The following is a 21806-nucleotide window of genomic DNA, read 5'->3' as shown; positions in this document are numbered from 1 at the left end:
GTCCCATCGTGTATAAAAATATTGCGTTTCGTAAGAATTAAATAAGATCGATTCTTCTCTTCCGCGAAACGAAAAGTAAAACATTTAAATTTGAAAAAAGAGAGGAGAGGAGAATACTATTTAAAATTAACTTTACAACAGAACGATAATCAAATAGATTGAAAATCGCGCGTTCGAGATCAATCGGCAGGAATGAAGATTGATGGGTCTCTAACGGCGATTCATAGAACGGCATTCTCGTCAATTGGAATAGTTTAAATCGACTTAACGGCTCGGAATTTATAGAGTGTTCGAAGAAACGCGCGTTACGTTCGATCCTCTCTTTACCAATATCCCTGGCCGGCTATCATCGCGCGGTCAATCCTGTTTAATCAAGGGAAACCGATAAACTCGATATTCACCGTCGTCCGCCGCTCGAGTTTTAATTAAAACTCCTCCCCGATCTTCTTTCTCTCCGCGTTCGTTCGATTCAAACGAACTTTCCTCGCCTCCTCGGATTCAAACAACTTTCTTACCAATCTCTCCTCTCTCTCTCTCTCTCTACGTTCACTCGAAACAGATAATTTACACGAAACCATACAATCGAGATCCTTTTTCCCCCTCTCCCTGTTTTTTCCTCGGTGGCGCGAATCGCGTCACTCGAACGGACTTTACGCGGAAATAGGAGGATTTTCAGGGATGTCGACGGAACGCGGCAACGTCACGTTCATCGTTGGTGGTTTTAATCTTTCGAATAATACCCGATGGAATTGCAAATATCAGTCGGGTAATCCGTGAAAATGTTCGGCGAGAACACAGGTAACGGAAGGAATCGAGATCGATTTCGATTTCGGGAAATTATCGAGAGGACTTTGTGCTCGATCGTTGGAAAGAAATCGATGATGTCTCGCGATATCGAAACCACCAACGAAATTTAGTCCGTGGAGCGAAGAAAAGATTGGATCGGTGAATTTCTCTGGCACCCGTCCAATTCCATCCCTCTCCTCTCCACTATTTGCACGAAACGGAAACTCGCGCGGCCGATATCTACGTATTCGAAACGACAAATCGAGAAACTTACTTACCGCTCGAAGAAATTAAGCGATTAACCCGGCTCGGAGGAAAAGGACGATCGCGTTGTTTCTCGTTTCGCACGGATATCGAAGCTGGCTTCGAATCGACCGAGCCCCGCCTATATATAATTCTCTTTCGCTTCGAGGAACGATCGAGGGAAATTTCCCTCGGCTCTGAATAATTAAACGGCACATTGTAATCCGCGATGACAGAGGCGGAAGGCAGACAGACGGGACTCGTCCGTCAAATTCCAGCCGGCTGAATCAGGCCACAGATTAAGTTTCCACCGCTCGAGGAGACAGTTTCGCGTGCGTAGGCACACACAGGATTGAAGCGTTCGCGCAGCGATTTCTCTTCGTTTCTCTTCGCCTCTCTACTCTCGCCGTGAATACACGCGGTGGCGTGTATCTCGCCCGATTCGATAAGAGGAGTGGACGGTGAAAATACAATTTTTCGATGAGTCGAGAGATCGAATACCCCGGATTGGAACGATACTTGGAATTTGATTCGCTTAATGGGCGAAATCCGACCCCGGGATAGTGGGATCGATCGAAATGGCCGATAATACGCTAATTCAATCGAGTAAATTGCACGCGGCTCATTTCGCCATTTTCCCTCTTCCCTCCCGATTCGCGCTCGCTTCCAAATCGAATTAGCCGAAAGGTTAGGCGTTAATTAATCGGTTTGTCGCGGGGATATTCGCGAAACGAATCCATTTTCCATCCGCTATCATCGGAGCGTGATTCCACCGTTTCGGCTGGTTTAATGGAACGGTTTAAAGGAAAAATCGCGCGGTGCGGACAGTCACGGAGCCGAGCCGTTCATCGATCGGGGAAACTTTGGTCCCCTTTTTCCCCTCCGGGCTAGAAGTAGCATTATTCGAGCGGAACGAATTAAGTTACTACGAGGTCATTAATATTAATTCCGGCCTCCGACGTGCCGATTAATTCGCCACGTCGGGGAGAATTAAACGGATTACGGGTGAAATTTAACCGCCGCTGTTTTTTCCGCTTAACCGTCGCCGCGACGAGACTCGCCCAAAATTTCACCCGGTCCCGTACACGCTTACGTTTCCCGCGTGGGAAAAAACATCTTTGAGAGGAAGGACGAGAGGAAAATCGGATCTTCCTTTCCTCGTTAATCGTATCGCGTTCATCCTATATCTTCTCGATATCACGACGTACCTCTCCTCTCCCCATACACCCGCGCTCGAGAATTCTTCCTTTCGCGCTCGTCCATCCTGGACGTCCATCGACGTCGGTGCAAAAGCGGAACAGGACGGTTATACGCGCGCTTTGGACGGAAACGGGCGAAAGTGCATCGCTTCGGCGGATGAATTGCCGTCTCTCCTCGCGAATTTGCATTCGAATGCAATCAACGTTAATAGATCGGCGTCGAGACAGCGCCTAATTCGCCTCTATTAGAGCAACCGTCGTTCGTTCGCTCAACGTCCCAGAATTATTCCCCCCCTTCCTAATCCACTTCTTCTTCGAGCTCAACACCGAAAATTCCGCAGAGAGACGAGATTTCACGGGCGATTCCCTCGAAAGGGAATCAGCAACCGTCGTTACTCTTTGTCCGAGTTTTCCCACTTGGTGTGGGGGAGGGTTCTCGTCACCGCCGATTTCTCAAAACTACCAGGTCAACGGGGATTTCCGCTCTCTCTCTCTCTCTCTCTCTCTCTCTCTCTCTCTCTCTCTCTCTCTCTCTCGTGTGTGTGTGTGTGTGTGTGTGTGTGTGTGTGTGTGTGTGTGTGTGTGTTCGTATTCGTGTTCGTGTTCGTGTTCGTGTGTTCGTGTGTGTTCGTGTGTGTGTGTGTGTGTGTGTGTGTGTGTGTGTGTGTGTGTGTTCGTGTTCGTGTTCGTGTTCGTGTTCGTGTGTTCGTGTGTGTGTTCGTGTGTGTGTTCGTGTGTGTGTTCGTGTGTGTGTGGTGTGTGTGTGTGTGTGTGTGTGTGTGTGTGTGTGTGTGTGTGTGTGTGTGTGTGTGTGTGTGTGTGTGTGTGTGCCAGTCCCCGCTCTTTCTCGTCGACAAATCTCCTCTGCACCCCCTCCCCCCCTTTTTCGAATTTTTCGAAAAAATTAGGCGAGCGGAGGAGGGAGGGAGGGAGAGAAGGAAGGATAGATTAATTCGAGAGATCCATCCAGGCATAATGGAAGCTCGATTAAAAGCGAATGGAATGTAAATTGGAATCTGGAGAAAGGGAGAAAGAGCGAGTGGCGGTCGTGAGTCGGTTCGGGTATCGGGGATCTCGTTTTAATCCTGACGAGACGAGACGAGACGAGAAGAGGCGAGGCGAGGTGAGGCGAGGCGAGGTTTAGAATATGAGACGCTCGATGGACCACCCATGGCCTTACGGAGAGTTCCGCTATCTCGCCACGATGATCGAGGAGCGAGCTCGACGACGAAACGGGAGGAGGAAGAGAGAGAGAGAGAGAGAGAGAGAGAGAGAGAGAGAGAGAGAGAGAGAGAGAGAGAGAGAGAGAGAGAAGCGAAAAACGTCGCTTCGTCGTGAAAAAAAATTCAACATTTATTTTTGCTTACGTTGTATGCACGGGGCGATGAAATAGATCGTGTACAAAATAATAGGAAAATAGCGTTGATGATGTAAATGAATCCCGCGTTAGCTGTCGCATCGATCAATTATTTTAATTATTTACTTTTAACTTTATCCTCTCTCGAATTTAATTTATCGAAAAATTTATTTTAAACGTTATATGTATTGCACGTTTCGATACGAATTTATATTTCAATCAAATATTATTAACTATTCGAACTATTAAAATAAATGAGACACCATAATTTATTAAGTTTATTATCCATCTTATCGAATTAATAAACAAATTTCTTTAATCGGAGAGCAAAATATTAATTTAATTTTAACATTTAATAATTTGATAAATTCTTCTTAATCCTCCATAACAGGGTCCATCTAATCCTAGCTTTTAATTAAACTTTTACAATTAATTGATCAAATTAATTCGATAAATTCCACCTAAAATTAATAAATTTAATTTTTAATATATATTTTTTATATCATCGATTTACGTTTCAATCACAGTTGATTGTTATTTCCAATTATTATTAATCATTATTATTATTATTTTGAACGATAAATTATCGAAATAACGATACGAACATCCCCGCATCCGTGGAATCGGCATTACCATTGAAAAGATTCCTGCCCTCCTCCCCCCTCGCCTCGTTTCGACCTCCCACTTTCTTTTTCTATCGCGCGAATCGAAACGAGTTAAACCGAGCTTTTAGTTTTCATCCCCGCTAATCGGAGAACGAGTTTCGCCTCCGCCATTTTCGAAATTTATCCAACGAGATAGGATAGCAATTTGAACGTGAAACTATTTGCATTTTCCGGAAAATATATATATATATATACATATTCATGTTAATTTCGTCGAATTTTGGCGATTCGTATTTTCTTTGATCCACCTTTGATCCTGGCCCTACTCGTCCTTGCTTTTCCGAAATCCGTATTTCCGGCGATAATGACCACGGGTATTTCATTACTCGGCGTTTCTCGTTAGCCACGCTCCTATTAACCGATTCAGGAGCTGTGTATATATATATATGCGCGCGCATCCTTGGGATCAAAGCCAAATTCCAATACTGGCAAGTGGCGCTTAATTAGCAGTTCGATGCTCCCTCGACTCTCGCTCTCCTTTATCGATCTTACGATCAAGGTGTATACCGGACGATAAGTAGAGGAAGCAGAGTTCGAAATAATTGATAAAGTGGAAAATTTTACCTGGACACTTTGTGCTGGGCGATCCTTCCGTGACTGGGCAACGTGACGTTGCTGTCGCTCTTCGACCAAGTCACCGAATTTTTCGCGTCCGGCAGCTCCACCTTCCCGAGATACGCCTCGCAAAACAATCTCGCAGCTCCTCCCAGCGGAACCAACTGCGAGGCTGGCCTGTACGTTGGCAGCGGTTTCCCCGTGTATCCGCTCGATTTCTCTCCTGGAAAGCACACATCGTCGTTCCTTTGATTCAAATTTTATGTTACTATCGAGAAATCGCATTTTGGATCCAACGATTCAATTCGAAACTCGATTTTAAAATCGAATTGAAAAATTTAACGTTATTTAAGAATAATTATAAATATGCTCTCATCGAGCGTTGTATGCTTTGTCGAATATTCGGGAATCGTTACGTATTTGATACTTAAAATTCTCCGAAATAATTTGTAAATTACATTTTAAAAGCCGTTAATATAGTATTTTTTTTTTTTTTTTACTATTATATTTGTAATAAGAAAAGAAAAAAAAAGGAATCGATTCTCTGTTTCTTCGAATCGCAGATTCGATCGTATCTTTCGAAAAGAAAAAACAGATTCCGAATACGAAAATTAGCGGTAATGATATATTACCATACGAACGTGTTCTTAATTTTGAGCTTAAATCGGGCCGCTTTCGATAGAGAGAGTTCGTTATTTCCATCCTCCGCTCGAACACCGTCACCGCCCGAGAGAATAATTGTGAATATATTTCGTTTCCCTCGTGGGAGATCCCGCGAATTATCCACGCGCACGACTCGACCGACTCCCCTTTCTTCTTCCATGGGACCGAAACAAAGGGGAGAGAGAGCTTTGTTGAATACGGCTCTCGCTCGTTTCTCGAACGCCGCTTCAACCGGTCCCTGCTATCTCGCTCGTCCCTCCTTTCCTCCTTCGCCATCCCAAACTCGAGCTTCGTGGTAAACGCGCTCGAGCGAAGGGGGAGAGGGAACCGTCCATTACCTCGAAACGAAAAAGAAGAGGAAGGAACAACTTTCCACCTTGAAGATACGTGAAACTTTGATTTTCTTCGATCGATCTTCGAGTGGAGAGGAAGGGAGGAGGAGAAAAGAAAAGGCGCGTCGATACTTCGGGAATTAAACTCTCCTTTGTCTTTTGAGGGAGGCGAGGAATTCGTAAATGCCGTTGCTTTGAGTCTGTCGCAATTCTCCGGGATCCTGGTCGATCGAATCGAAATTGATTTTTAGATGCCATTCCTGTATTCTTCGATAATTTTTCGAAGAAGTTGCACGATAAAAAAGCTAGAGTTAGGTAAAGAAACTATTTTTACGCGCATTTTTGTTTCTAGCGAGGCATTTGTCACGTATAATCGATTCAAATCATAGCTCTTCTATAGTGCTTCTAGCTATGCTATAGTAGCGTGTGGCGTCAGAATCGTCAACAAAGTGTCTAAAGTGGAGAAGATAAGCGATCGTAGCGAAGAACTCCTCTTGCCCCTGTGCCGTCCCGCGAGACTTTTTTTCCAGCGGTGAACAGTACGTCGAATCGTGCAAAAAAGTTGCCACCTCCTTTCGTGTTATTCTCGTTATATTCTCCTCGACATTGGATAACGGAAAAATTCAAAAATTTTCCTCCAAATTCTCCACTTTGTGTTACGAGAATTACAATTTAAAAGCAGATTTTTTTCATACTCATCTTTACTTACTATCCCTCGTACATCTGTTCGGATTACTTTTTTTTCAAACAATCTCCGTTCGGATATTTTGTTTCCGATATAACGTTAAAAAATTGAAATAAGTTTCGAAAAGAGTACACGTGCCACGTTATTCGTTCTTATAATTCGTTGATCGATGCACCGAGTAATTCTTAATGAAAAAGAGGGAGAGAGAAAAAAGAAAAAGTAATAAATAATAGATAATTAAATACCTTCCAAATGGTTTACTTAGTTATTTATTTATACGAAAGCGACAATTCCCTTGAAACCGCTTACCCTTAATTCATTTTTTTTTTCAACGTTATCGAAAACACGCGAGATACTCTTCATTTGCTAAAATTAAACAGGATAAGATACTCGGTAAAACATGTACGCGGAACCGTACGCATGCGCGAAGGAGAGGTCGAAAGGTGTGACGCGTGCACACACGTTACGCGTACGTGCACGTTGGAACCATCCGTCGGATATCGTCTGTCCGATCTCTGGCATCGATCGGATATATTCTCGGCAACGAGATAAAGGTAAAATCCGATCGACGAAAGAGAGACAGCTCGCCGCGTATCGGTGGCGGTGAACTCATAGCTCGAAAAGAAATATACAGCCTGTTCCTCGACTCGACCACGCACGGCTCTCGACTTAATCGAAAGAGAGGGAGCGCGTCTCGCGATGCACGTGTGGCTCACGTGTCACGATGCACACGTGCATCGTATCGCGTATAACGCCTACTTCTATCGGAAGTTTCGCGGTGGTTGGTCAGCCTCGATCAGTTCTAGGATTTCACCCAACAATATCGCGGAGAGTAGCGAGCATCGCCTCTTTCTCTTTCCGACTGAAAAGGAGGTCGTTGGAAACGACGGACGGCGACGGACCGGCCAGCTTTGTTCTCACGGTGAAAATAAAAGTGTAACGAAAGAGACGGAGGAGAAAGAAGAAGAAGAAGAAGAAGAAGAAGAAAAAGATGGTGGGGACGAATCTTTGGCATGGGAATGAATAAAACTAGTTTGGCCCGATGCGAACGATTTTACCGCCGTAAACTTTCGTCGTACGTTCTTTCTTTTCGCTCGACCGCTCGAAAGATGTATCGAACAATAGGAGGGAAAAGTGGAGAAGAAACTCGTTCGATCGACTACCTCCTCTTCTCTCTGTTGACGTTCGTATTTGCCATCTTCTCGTATCGTTTAACGTTCCCTCGAAGTCTTTTATCTCTCGAACGGGGAAATGCTGCTCGGTCGAAAAGAGGATTTTTCCTCGGCAAGATAAGACGCGTCTCACTTTTTCTCTCTTTCTCTCGAGAGAAAGATGTGTCCGATCTCAACGATTTGACGTCCCCTTGACTAAAAGTAATCACGTCGTGCAATCTCTCTCTCCCTCTCTCTTTATCGTGGAATCGAGAGAGATTATATTCTCGAAGGGAAGAAAAATACTCTTCTTCTTCTTCTTCTTCTTCTTCTTCTCTCGGTCGAGCGAGAAAGTTAAGCGACCGATCGAGCAACAAATTACTCGTTCGAAAACTATACACACACACACACACACACACACACATATGTACGCGTACAATGGACGTAGTTAGGAGTGAGAAAGCTTCGCTTACTCTCGATACAGGAGGGAGGGAGGGGAGGGAAGGTAAGCCACGACTCGCGGCGATAGGTCGGAGAAAGACTTCCAAGAATTCCGGTTACCGTAGCGAAGAAAGGGCGCGCGCGATTCCTTTCACGGGTTTAACAAGGCTTCTTGGAATCGCGCGTGGGTAGCTTTATTCAAATACTCTGGTGCTTCTCTCCTTCTCTCGATTCTCCTCTCCTCTCCTCTCCTCCTCCATCTCGTCCCTCTTCGTCGTCATAGAAATAATCGATGGACAGGACGATACTTGCTCGCTCGCTTACTTGGCCGAGAGGGAGGAAGGACGGTCTCATTTTTCTCCACGATTTCGCATTAATCTCTTAAAAGGGGGGGGGGGGGGGAAGAATGCAGTTTCTGGCAGATTTGCTAAAAGTCGGCAAATTCTCGTGTATCCCTTGATCGATCTACCTTCTCGCCCGTGTGTCCTCTTTGACACGCTCCTCCTCCCCCCTCCTCAAAGAGGAGAACACACGTAAACTTTTGATGGATGTCGTTCGAAAATTTTTACAAATCCTCGCACATCATCGTACTGATATATATATATATATATATATCTTCAGGGACGTTATAAGACGTCAAAGACAATACTTTGAAAGCGGCGATTGTCGAGTGAAATGAAATAGGGGAGATAGAAGCGGGTAGGGTGCGTCGGCTAATTGCGTTACCGGCAGCATCATCGAACCATCTCTCTCTCTCTCTCTCTCTCTCTCTCTCTCTCTCTCCGTGCGAGATACACGCGTTTGGTTAATGTACGTGGCGCGCAACCATTCCGTGCACTTAGCCCTCAGGTATTGGCTCGTAATTCTATCTCTCTCGCTCTTCCTCCCTCCCTCACCCTCTCTCTCTCTCTCTCTCTCTCTCCTCCCGTGCCAGGCCGGTGCAACCGACTCGCCGCCACCCGCCGACGTTAAACGCGTATGCATATTTATACGAGGCGAGTTTCAACGGGTTACTCGCTCGAAAATTAATTTTCCACTTCCCCGTTTTCGCCCTCCCCCTCCTCCACACGCTATATCTATTTACGCCATAAACGTTACGCCCTTATCTTTCGGGAGTTTCGTTATTCTTTTTTTTCCAAACCCCCCCCCCCACCCCTCCATTTTCCTCGTTCACTCACGCCCACGTTGGAGGCGTTGTTTCTTCGACCGAAAAAAATCTGATTTCGCCGAGGGGGGACAAGAACACCGTTGGACCCAAGCGGGGAACATCCGGTTTCAAGCCGGAAGCCAAGGATGGAAATTGCACGGGGCGAGAGAGGGGACGAGAGGTGGATCACGAGGTGATCGCATCTCAGACAAGGATCGAAATCGAATCGAGCGCTATAGCAGCGGCGCTCGATACGAACGATAAAAAGGCGGCGCGGGGCCGGAGGGAGGGAGGGAGGGAGGGGGGGCGCGAGGGGAAATTGGTTCGTGGAAAAGCTTCTAATCGAGATTCCGCGAATCTAAGCGGAGATACGCGGTGGCGCGTGCTTTTATCTCACCACCACCCACGCGATCCCCCCGCTCGCCACCACCGGAGAGAGAGGACGGGGAAGACGGTTTCATTTCCGAGAAAAATAATCGATTTGCCGCTCTAGGAACTAGCATCCGAGCGAACCGTCACGCATCCATACTCTCTCTCTCTCTCTCTCTCTCTCTCTCTCTCTCTCTCTCTCTCTCTCTCTCTCTCTCTCTCTCTCTCTCTCTCTCTCCCTCCCTCCCTCTCTCTCTCTCTCCCCCTCTCTCTCTCTCTCTCTCTCTCTCTGTGTGTGTGTGTGTGTGTGTGTGTGTGTGTGTGTGTGTGTGTGTGTGTGTGTGTGTCCACTGGGTGCCCCCTCCTCCCGCACTGTGTGTGTGTGTGTGTGTGTGTGTGTGTGTGTGTGTGTGTGTGTGTGTGTGCGTCCGTGCGTGCGTGTGTCCGTCCGTCCGTCCACTGTGCCCCCCCCCCACACACTGTGTGTGTGTGTGTGCGCGCGCGCGTGTCCACTGTGTGCCCCCCCCCTCCACTATGTGTGTGCATGTGTGTTTTCTCTCCTCTCCTCTTCCCTCCCCTTCTCTCTCTCTCTCTCTCTCTCTCTCTCCGAGCGTAAATCATCCACGGAAAGGGAGAGAGGAGGGGTGGGGAGGCGTAAATAACTAAGGACGAAACCAATTTTCAACGTATTCGTATCGATCGAAGAATACTCCCCCTGTCTGCTCCCCCTCCCCCTCCGCCGTTCCATCTCGCAGCCAAATAAATCGAGCGAGATGGTTAATCGAGAACCGCGTCTATCCCGTGGAAGACGAAGAAGTAGGAGAGAAGTTTGCCTCCTCACGGCTCTCCTCCATGCTTTTGAATTTCGTTTCCACGGATCTCGTCCACCTCGGCCGTTTCGCGGTCGGATACGAGCAGTTGGATTATTATATTTATACGGGAGAAAAGTGGGGGGATATTGTTTTAGGAAAGTTACGAAAGATATACGAACCAAGGACGGCGAGCGTGATATCCCCTTCGAGGATGGTGGTATCGTTCCTCGCCTGACAGGAATATCGTCCCGCGTCAGAGGCTCTCACCTTCTGCGCGTAAATCGTCTGGTTCGCGCTCTCCGGATACAGGATGAAGTGGCTCTCGCCACCTGGCCAAGGATAGGCCCTGTTGTCCTTGTACCTGCAACCGACAATCGGCCAACCGATTATTACTCTCGACGAGAAAAAGGGGGAAACGGATGAATCTCGGGTCTTCTTGTTTCTCCTCGAAAAATATAAGGTTTAAAAGCAACGCTCCCCTCACGAGCAAAAAAAAAAAAAAAAAAGAAAAAATTACGCACGACAACGGTCGAATGCAAACCTCGTTTACCTCCTCCTTGCCTTTTGCTCTCAAGGAAATCGTTATCCACCATGCCATGAAGATTCAATCACGCGTGGAAAATTATTTTTCTTCCTCTCTTCTTTTCGTCTTTCTTCGCCTCGATCCGATCGGAAGAATTTAATAAGCAACGAAATAATTTCGAAACGATCGTTATTATTCGACTCGAACTTTCGGACGAGAAAGGAGAAAAAAAAAAAAAAGAAAAAAAGAAACAGCTTTGCTCTATAGAGATTTCGCTTTCGAAAAAATTCGATATCTCTACCGAACGATTCGGGGATCGATCGAACAAGCGTAATTTTTCACGCTCGTAAAGCCGTGAATAAGTAAGAAGGGAATTGCGAGACGGGCAGGATACGCCGATTACGCGGGGAAGTCGAATCGATTTCGAGCCGTAGTAATTTTCCACTTTTCTGTTCGTAGAAACGATTAAGGAGAGGGAGGGGAGGAGAGGGGAGGGGAAAAAGCGAGAACAGTAGCACGTCGCGACGCTTCCACCGGTCATTCTTGTCCTCCGCTGCGTGTCCCACCACCTTCTTCTCGGAAAGTTCATCGCCACCGACACGCTTCGCTTTGCATCGATCCTCCTTTCATACGCTTTCATATTCATTTTTACCATCCACCAGAGTGAAACTTGGTCTAAACTTGGTCGAAACTTGGTCCCATACTTGGTATTGCGAGAGAACGAGGGAGAAGAACGAGAAGATTCGATTCGAGTCCTTCCCCTCGACGGGGAAATCGAATTAATTTTGCCGGGAACGCGTGGATATATCGAGGGGCAGGCAACGACGATGAAGACGAGGCCACTTACACAGGCGTGTAATTAATTCCCGAGCTAGTGATTAAGGCTATCCCTTTGGGGGATTACCGAGATTGATAATCACTTCGAGTTACGATTCCCCTCGAAATTATTCTTTCAATCGTAACAACGAGGCAAATTTACCGGTTGAAAGAAATCCGAGGAATGCCAGTCCGATTGATCAATGTATCTAAACCTCGATGCATGTTAGACATTTTAGAATCCAAAGAATTTTAATTTCTTCTTCTTTTTTCTTATCGATACGCGTAGACTGATTACGATTTGTTAACGATAGTTTAATTCGTAAATGTAATTTCGTATTCGAGTGGTTAAAATAATGATATATATCGATTTTAAATATTTGAATTATATCTACTTCCCACTATTAGCGTAGCGTGCGTGTGGTGTCAGGTTTGTCAACAAAGCGGGAATAGGCGAAGGATCCCTCTTGCCCCTGTGCCGTCCCGCGAGACTTTTTTCCAGCAACAGTATACTATTCATTGGTTGGAAAGAAGAATCTCGCAGAAGAGACCTGATTGGTTAATTCGGAAGGAAACGTGTCTACTATTTTCACACGAATTCTTGTTTCTATCGTGGTATTTGTCACGCATACTATCCAAAACGACCGATGCATTGGCAAAAGCAGAGAGAATCCAAAGATCTCTCTCCCTTTCTATATCGATACGCGTGAGCTGATTACCGATTCGATAACGATAGTTTAATTTACAAATGTGAATTTCGTATTAATCACTTCATAAACGAAAATAACTTTTACGATTTTCAACATATTCGAATCGTGACTCTTCCTACTACCGTACTAGCGTCTCAAGGCGATCCTAGCGAAGATCCTTCTTTACCAGCAGTGAATAATATTTATCCACGGAGGCAGAAAGAAGACAAGTGAAATCATGGAGGAGGAGCGAAGGATTTTAATAACCATCGTATATCCCCTTCCCTCCCTCCCACCATCGATGCCAAACCGACCGAATCGAGTTACCTCCCTTCCTCCCACCCTTCGTTTTCGCGATGTTCATTCCCCAGCGAGATCGATAGCTGGCCAAGAACCGTTAATCGACGACGACACGGACACACATCGACGTCGATGGAAAAATGGAGCCACGGTCGTCGTCGTCGTCGTCGTCGTCGTCGTTGGAAAAATCGCTCTCGCCTTCCCTCCCTCCCTTTCCTTTCTCCTTTTCTTTTTTCTCCCCACACGAACGGAGGGAAGAAAGAGATTCGTTCCTTGTTTCTCGAAAGGGCGGAAAGCGGGACGAATAGCCGGTGCAAATTGTTCCCAAGAACGGGCCGGCGGAGAAACGAGCGCGTCGTTGTTCGCGCGCATTCGTCGTCGCGTCGTAGACGATAACAACGGAGTGCGAATTCGCGCGTACGTGCCCAGATAGAATTCCTCTTCTCCCCTCCCCTCCCCCTCCCTGCCCCGCCCCGCCTCTACCCTCCTTCTCACGCTTCGCCGCGTTTCTTCTCGGAATATAAACCCGCCGCGCGGCTCTCCCGTAACACGAATCGAAGCACCGTGCGGACGAGAATCGGCGTGCAACGATTTTCGGATTTATTTAGGATTATTTTCGGAAACATTAGGGGATTAAAGAATCGAGACAACCGATTTCTTGGACGGTCGAGAGAGAGTTGCTCGTTGCAGTTGGAAATCCCTCGATTCTCGATGTTTGCCTTCTCTCTCTCGCTTCGTGGAGGGATAAAAGTCGATACGCGGGCCTTCCCCGCGAGGAGGGAGGGCGCTCGAATCGAGAAACTTGAGCGAGATTCGAAGATACCACCAGCCTCGTTAAATCCGATACTCGGTGAATAATAAGGATGGATGGCGGCGATGATGGCGGGTGAGCAATTAAGGGAGGCGGCAACTCCGGTTGCTTTCCAGTATTCGAGCCGCGTCGCTCTCGAATACTGTGTGTAAACGAAAGAAGGAGGTGGGGAAAACGCGCATCGAATAGTTTGCAGGAGAAATATTGACGTACGGTCGTGCGGGGAAGGAGGGGCGGGGAATAGGAGATACCGTGAATTCCTGGTCGTCGTTGCGGAGGCCGTGACGCGACTTTTTCTTCAAACTACCCAAACTAACCGTTCCTTCGAATCACGCCCCCCATTATGCGTAACTCGGACTCCCCTATCTCTCTCTCTCTCTCTCTCTCTCTCTCTCCCTACTTTAATTTTCAGCCGTTTGATCCCTCCCTAACCACGATACCGTAACCCTTCCGTCTCCAAGGAATTTAAAGACGAGATTGAATTTAGCCGAAATACTTCTACTTACGTCTTATTAAGCGAACATCGTGAGAAGAAGAAAGGAGAGAGGAGAGGAGAGAGAGAGAGAGAGAGAGAGAGAAACTGAGGAAAGAAAAAGAAAGGAGAGAGAAATTGAAGAAAAGAGAAGAAGAAGAAGAAGAGAAAGAGACAGATTGAAGAAAACAGAAGAAGAAAGGAAACAGAGAAAGAGAAACTGAAGAAGAAAGAAGAAGAAGAAGAAGAGAAAGAGACAGATTGAAGAAAACAGAAGAAGAAAGGAAACAGAGAAAGAGAAACTGAAGAAGAAAGAAGAAGAAGAAAGAAGAAAAAAGAGAAACTGAAGAAAAGAGAAAAAGAAGAAGGGGAGGAAAGAAAAAGAAACTGAAGAAAAGAGAGGGAGAGAGAGAGAAACCAAAGAAGAGAGGAGAAGAAAGAGAAGAATGTAGAGGGGGAGAGGGCTGTCGATAAATGGTACGAATTTTCTGGCCGAGTCGTCCTCGTTTCCGTTTCCTCCACCTCGAAAGGAAGGGAACGAAAAATCCGGTAACCGCGTTACTGCGCTCCTTTACTTCGAAATAACATTTACGCCCGAACAAGCGCTCCTCTCTCCTCCGCCACTCATGATCCGATAAAGTCTTTGGAGATTTTGGACACACACACACACACACACACACACACACACACACACAGTGCGGGGAGGAGGCACACAGTGGACACATATACACAGACACGAATAGAAACGTGAACCACACACACACACACACACACACACACACACACACACACACACACACAATGCGGGGGAGGAGGCACACAGTGGACACACATACACAGACACGAATAGAAACGTGAACCACACACACACACACACACACACACACACACACACACACACACACACACACACACAAGAGAGAGAGAGAGAGAGAGAGAGAGAGAGAGAGAGAGAGAGAGAGAGAGAGAGAGAGAGAGAGAGAGAGAGAGAGAGAGAGAGAGAGAGAGAGAGAGAGAGAGAGATTTTCTCCGAGCGAAATCTCGGCCAACACACACCCTTCGATAAAAGCATCTCGAGATCTGTCTCCCCGTACCACGATGGTTCCACCTTTCTATATAGGAAATCTAACTATGTCTCTTTCTCTCTCTCTCTCTATTCATCTTGGTTATAGATGTAATATAACGGATTCGATCGATGAGTTTGCGCTAACCCCCCCCCCCCCTCAGCCAACTTTGATTCCACGACGAGGTTTCGAATGGTACGAAGGGAGGAGAAAATTCGTGGAACGAACGATCCTTGCTTCTCGAACGATCGATACACCCTTTTCGGGGAATAATCTGGAGAAGAAGGGTTGATGAATATCAAACTCGCGTCCAACAACACTTGGATGGACCGGATTTTCCAATGCTGCGAAAGGCTCGTTATCCTCGAACGAGCGATGCAACGAACGAGATGAAAAAAGAAGAAGAAGAAAAAGAGGAAGTAGGAGAAGAGACTTTGGCCGATACCTCGTTCCGTTTTCCACGAAGGTTCAAAGGGAGAGATACCTCCTTTCGACGCGGCGGCGTTCAGTTGCCAAACGAATGTATACCTTTTTCTTTTCCCCCAAAGAGGGAAGGAATCTTTCGCACCGCTCAATTTTCCGTGCCGCGTCGTGTCGAGCTGCTACGTGTATCCATTTTCTCGCGTCGAGTCTCGAAGAGATCAAAGTGAACGTCCGAGAGAACGTCCTCCTCTCCTGCTGAATCCAGTCCGAATCGATAGCGCGCGGTAGGTCGTGGTGACGTGTATTCCGCGTCTCGAAAACATCTTTCTCCTCGTTGAGGAGAAAATCCTTTCGAGGAGGGATTCCATTCCTTTTGTACTTTGGTAATCGAGATAAGAGCAGGACACGATAGATTTGCGCCAGAAACGGAACAAAGTTTCGATGAAAGCGTTCAAAGTTCGAGATTTCGCACATAATAGGGGATAATTGGACAAAATTAGTTTTGTTCCGACATTAGGACATTTAATTTTTAGAAAACGATACTGCTTTTTACTACAATTTATTATTTCGTTAAAAATATGACTAAATATATAAATGTACAAATATATATATATATATAAGTGTAAATATCAATGGTTAGATTAAATTAATTTTAATATAGTAAAAAAAAAAAAAAAAAAAAAATAGAAAGTTTCTCTTCGTACATTCAACTTTTATTCCGTGGAACGATATAAAAAATCATTGACAAATCCTTAAATTGCGTGAATTTTTAATATGAAGTAATTATATAATTTTAAATTTAATTTTTAAAAATTTTTACATAATATTTTAATCAACTATTTTATTGTAACGTGATCGATCCATCAGTTACGGATTAATTCTCTCCGAAATTATTAAAATTTTAACGTATAGTTGTTATACAGTTGCAATTGAAACTATACATTTGAAAATGAACCTTGTCCAGTTAACGTACCATTACTCGACCACTGTGTGTCCTTTCGGTGGGGAGGAAAGGAAAGACAAGACTCGAATCTTTGACGAATCGTTCGCTCGCGCACGAGGCGAAGGGAACTTTGCCCGTCCAACCATCGACGCGCAACCCGATAACGACCGATCAATTTTCCCGATGATGACCACCTCTCCACAGTCCCTCCAGTGGCCTCCAACAGTTTAGCGACTCCGATTACCAACCGCGATCTTCGAACCATTCGAACGTTTTCCTCGCAGACTTGACCACGCCTTCTTTTTTTTCCTTACCCACAAATTCCATTTTTCAATCCGAATGAGAAATCAACTTAGAACTTTCGAAAATGTTCGCTCTTGATCCGTCTCCTTAATGCTTTGATTTACGATCTCGGTGAATAATCGTAAAATAGATATTCGAGGGACTCGTTTCGTTATTTCCGGTCGAAATATTAGCTCTCTCTCTCTCTCTCTCTCGGATTCTCGACGAGCGCCAACGATTAAACGTTAATTAGATCTCGTCGATTATTCGCCCTTACTTTAATCCGCTCCGCTTCTTCGCTCCTCTCACCATCCCCGTGGGATTATTATTTCTCGCGTCGGTCCCGCGGGAACCGAGCAACAGGAACGTGTCACGGGCCAACTTTTCCTCCATCAACTTTCTTTCCTCCTCCTCCTCCTCCTCCTCCACCTACTACCACGAGAGAATATTAAGAGGGAAACGCGCCAAGGACTCTTTCCAACTCGAGTAACTTTCCTGCCCCCTCCCCTTCTTTATATTATTTTGTAAGATACCGTCCATCGTGTGGGGAATAAGTTATTTATTCGCGATCAGATCGAACGGTGAGTGAGAATGAAGTTAATGGATGGAACGGGGAGAACGATCTTTCTTTCGATGAGGCAATTCGCAACCTCCTGATAGAATTCGATTGCTTTTCGAGAGGAAGAGGGAGAGAGATTCCGCGTTTGTCGAAAAACCGACAAAGACCGAACGGTAATTACGTTCCAACGATATATATAGGTTGGATACTATTCTCGGCAACGTGGCACAGATTCCGTTTTTACCATCGTTCACGCGACTCTATCTATCTACCTATTCAAACAAACACGGAATTTGGAATTCGAAATACGTATAAATTGCTATCCTAATGCTAATTATCCGGCCGAGAAACAACTCTACTCTGTCCTTCCTATCCCCGATAAGTGGCTCCCTCCGATCGCTCGCTTAAGTGCATCCTTGTATACTTTAATGTTTATGGGCTAAGAACGCGTGCCGGTCAACCGTTCTCTCGAGTCGAAGGACACACCTTATGGCTCGCAAAAAACAATTGTAAACAACGAACTGTCTTCCAACTTGGAGATAACGTAAAAGGAGAGACCTCCATTTCGCCCATTTCTCGGTTCGTTCGTCCGCCAAATTCACAGCCTAGATCCGTTTCCCGTGAAATACGATCGAGCTCGTCCCTTTTTCTTTCTTTCTTTCTTTCTTTTTCTTTCTTTTTTTTCCCCCTCCCAAAACGAGCGCAAAAACTTTCGTCCTCGCAGGCCGACTAAATTTCCGTCCGGCTCGCTAAATAACCCTGTAATTGCACCGAAGGGAGAGGGAGGCGAAAAAGTTTTTCCCAAAAAAAAAAAAAAAAAAAAACTTTTTTTCCTCTCGCTTCGACTCGTTTCCCTCGTTATTGTCGTTACGCGAATCGATCGAAAGATAACTAATCGACGAGGCAATCTCTCTCCCTTCCCCCTCTTCCATTCCAACGGTCGTTTGCGAGGACGAAAATAGAGAGGACGAGCGAACAAAGTTTCCAGTTCTATAGGTCGGGATCACGCGAATGAATTCGCGGTAGGTCAGTGTCGATCGATCACCGAACGTAAAAATAATAATCGGCTTTCTTAGTAAAAAAAAAAAAAAAAAAGCAGAGAAAGTCGGAAAGGGAAAAACGGAAGAAGAAGAAGAAGAAGAAGAAGAAGACGAGTGACGACGATAATTTATTCCTTTTGTCGAAACTTTTACACCTTACCCTTACCCTACCTTACTTACCTGAAAACAAGTTAACCGAGCGAGAAATTGGCGGTGGAAAGGGGAGGGGAAAAAGTTTGCGAAACAGCCCCGGCGGGTCCTGAATCCGTATTTCGCGAAAGCCGTTTAATCGAGAAAAGTTATTGGGGTTTTCGAGTCGATCGGTTCGCGAGCTACGTGTACACTTACTTATACACGCATGCCCGCGCCCGTAAAGTGGTTTTTCTCGGAACGCGGCAAGCCGATCGTGGCCTTCCTCCGCGGAGGATCGAGGTAATAACCGTCGGAGAGAAAGAGAGAGAGAGAGAGAGAGAGAGAAGGTACATTTTTTTCTCGCCTTTTTTCTTTATACTTTTTGCTCGCCACCACTTAGCGACCGATCGATCGGCTTCCCGCCTAATCGTTTCCACGGAATCGGACGCGTAGAGTTTCGAGCCGGGTCGTCGGGCGATAAATTGGCGGCGGTGACGATGAAACGATCGATTCCGAGAGGCTACGTGTCCCCCGCGTTTTCACGGAAACTGCGTGGTATCGGCTCGCGGCGACACGACGCTTCACGGAAGCGGTTATGGAAAATCAATGTACTACCCGCCGATATGAGCACGGGCGTTCGTTCGTTCGTTCGTTCGTTCGTTCGCTTTCTCCTGTCTTCCGTTTTCTCTTCTTTTTTCTCCACGGGAAAGAAAGTATATCGTTCTCGTTCGTACGTCGTTAATACGTCGTTCTCTCGATCTCGAAAAGAAAAGAAGGAATAGACCAACGAATATCTCTTTTTTTTTTTTTTTGTTTTTTGTTTTTTGCCCACGGGAAAGAGAGTTACATCGTTTTCGTCGATACGTTAATACGAATATTTCGATTTCGAAAAGAGAAGAAGAAGGTATAGACCAACGAATATATTGATTGTTATTATTATTATTATTATTATTATTATTATTATCGTTATTCCACTCCGATGATCGAGTAGGAGGAAAGGAGGGGGAGAGAGAGGGGAAAGAGGGTTTACGAGCCATTATGGAAACTCGGTTTACAGCCTCGTTAAAGGATCGTTTACGAGTGGTATAAGCGTTGCAACAACTCCAGGTGACGAAACCGCTTCGAGAGAGGATCGACTTTGTGTTCGATTCGACTTCCTCGAGAGAGGATCGGAAATGAATTTTTTTCCCCCTCCCCTTCATCGACGACGAGAAAAGGCTATTTTTTTTTTTTTCTTCTTTTTCGTCGCACGCGAGAAAATATCCCCCGTTCGTGCTTATTTCTCCCCGTTTGGATCATCGTATTATCTCGATTACGGAATTTCGATGAGAAATAGCAGCGGATCGTTTTTCCATCTCCAATCTCGTTGAAACGAAGAAGAAGAGGAAGAAGAAGAAGAAGAATTCGGAATTAGAAAGTGTCCCATTCCTCCGGATACGCCGTTTTTCACGATCCGAGGGAAACCACGAGGCGGACAAATGCCGCTCCTTTTATCCCCGGGACCTGAATTCATCTCTGCTCTCATTTTCCTTGGTTTTCATTTACGGATTTACGGTGTCGGGGGTAAAATTTTTTCCTCTCGTCTCCATTTACGTTGTACATCTCTTTTGAAACATCGAGAGAGCTCGTCAACAACAATTAAAAGCGGCGACAATTAAAAAATTCGCGCAAAAATTTTTTCTCCAACATTACGAGGATCAATCATCCTCGAAACAGCTCGACGAAAGATCGGAAAAGTTTGGACGAAAACGCACCCCCTCTCCTCGCGAGATAAAACTCTCCGTGGAAGTCGAATCGAGATAAATCATTCGGGCGAAGAAAGCGAGATAAAGATAGAGAGAGAAGTAGGAGGAGATCGGGCGATATTTCGTTTCTCGAAACGATCTTTACACCGCTCCACCCCTTTCTAATTGACCGCTCTCGAGCACGCGCCAAACTTTTACGCTCCATTTTATCCCCTCTTGCAGCCGTCCAATATACCAATATTACCGTGCTTACGAGGGAGAGAGAGCCTCGAAAAAAAAATCTGAGATTTAAAATTTTCAAACAAAATCCGGTCTAGACGAAATTCCTGTTAAGGAATAACAGGGCTGCTCGTTAAAGGTATACAAAGGATTCGATAGCGTGGGCAGACCCTTCCGTTCGAAAAAATCGAACGGTATATATAATAAAAATCGGCAAGGCTGTATAATAGCCTGCATCATCGTGTCGAGCCCGAAGGAAGGAGTCGGGGCGAGCGAGGGGATTCGAGGAAAAGGAAGGAGAGGAGAGCATGCGGAGAGGGTCATGCGCGTGGAAATTATTATCGGCAAACGAGAAAGAAGGAAAGGGAGGAGGGGGGGGGGGGCGTAGGACGACGACGACGACGAGGAAAGAGGTCGAGTAGTTTGTTTTCAAAGGACAGGTAATAATGGCTGTTAGAGCGAACTCGGTACGGAGCGAAGGAGAAGAAGATGGTTTGTATGCAGACGGCACCGCTCGTTCCGACACCCGCCACGCGTGATGAAATTTCCACCGCCACCCCCATCATCCGATGGAACGACGTATCGAACCGTATCGAACGGGAAAACTCTTTCCCCTAATTTTTCAACATTTACCACGATTCGAGATAAACACCGCGATTCCAACCAACGATTTAATTTCGATCAAATACCCCCCCCCCTCCCTCCCTCTTTCCTTCGACGATTTGCGGGGAGGGGGGAGGGAGATATGACCAGTTCCGGTTGCCTCTTCGAAACGAGCGCGGGAATTATCCCCGTATACCTCGATGGAGCACGGGAGGGATGGAATCGAATTTTCCTCGACTCGTTATATTTAATTCAAATATACGCGATTACTCGCTCGTTTCTCTTTTTTTCCTTCGAAAAAGGCGGGAGGGGGGAGGGGTGTGTGTGTGTGTGTCTGAAGTAAATAGAGGATGATAACTCTCTCGAGATGAGGGAAAAATCCTTCCTCTCTCAATCCTTCCCATCGAACGATCCCGATGAAAAGCGAACGTCTGGTCTGGTCGCGGAAGAGAGGGGAGGGAAAAAAAAATAGTAGCTTCGCCACAGTCAGCCAGCCCGACCAGCCAGGTGGTTGTTCGTCGGTGGCGCAAAGAGTGGAAACCTGGATTAATTAACGCGCGCGATGAACGTTCTCTAATTTGCATCGCGTTTCCCGCCGCCTTTCCTCTCGACCTCCATTCTCGAGCATCCGGCACACGCTGGAATTTCACCGGGCCGAGAGAGCGGTAGCGGGATCCGCCTACCGTCCTCTCTCTCTCTCTCTCTCTCTCTCTCTCTCTCTCTCTCTCTCTCTCTCTCTCTCTCTCTCTCTCTCTCTCTCTCTCTCTCTCTCTCTCTCTC

At 46.1% G+C, this 21806-nt stretch overlaps 1 protein-coding gene across 2 annotated transcripts in view; it reads right to left on the bottom strand.

The window, feature by feature from the left end:
- The window catches only part of LOC100865538 (interleukin-1 receptor accessory protein-like 1-B), a 52819-nt gene that overhangs the window by 8786 nt on the left and 22227 nt on the right, over positions 1-21806 (bottom strand). For both annotated transcript variants that reach the window (XM_086905409.1, XM_086905410.1), the window contains exons 2-3: positions 10585-10766; positions 4815-5028 (exon numbers count right to left, since the gene is read on the bottom strand). In XM_086905409.1, the coding sequence (XP_086761535.1) occupies positions 4815-5028; positions 10585-10766 (396 nt within the window). The remainder of the gene's footprint in view (positions 1-4814; positions 5029-10584; positions 10767-21806) is intronic.

This window comes from Apis florea, unplaced genomic scaffold (genome assembly GCF_048593485.1).
Source record: "Apis florea isolate Af1SG1 unplaced genomic scaffold, ASM4859348v1 contig_2411_pilon, whole genome shotgun sequence".
Lineage (NCBI taxonomy): Eukaryota > Metazoa > Arthropoda > Insecta > Hymenoptera > Apidae > Apis > Apis florea.
This window is presented reverse-complemented; position numbering and strand designations above follow the sequence as displayed.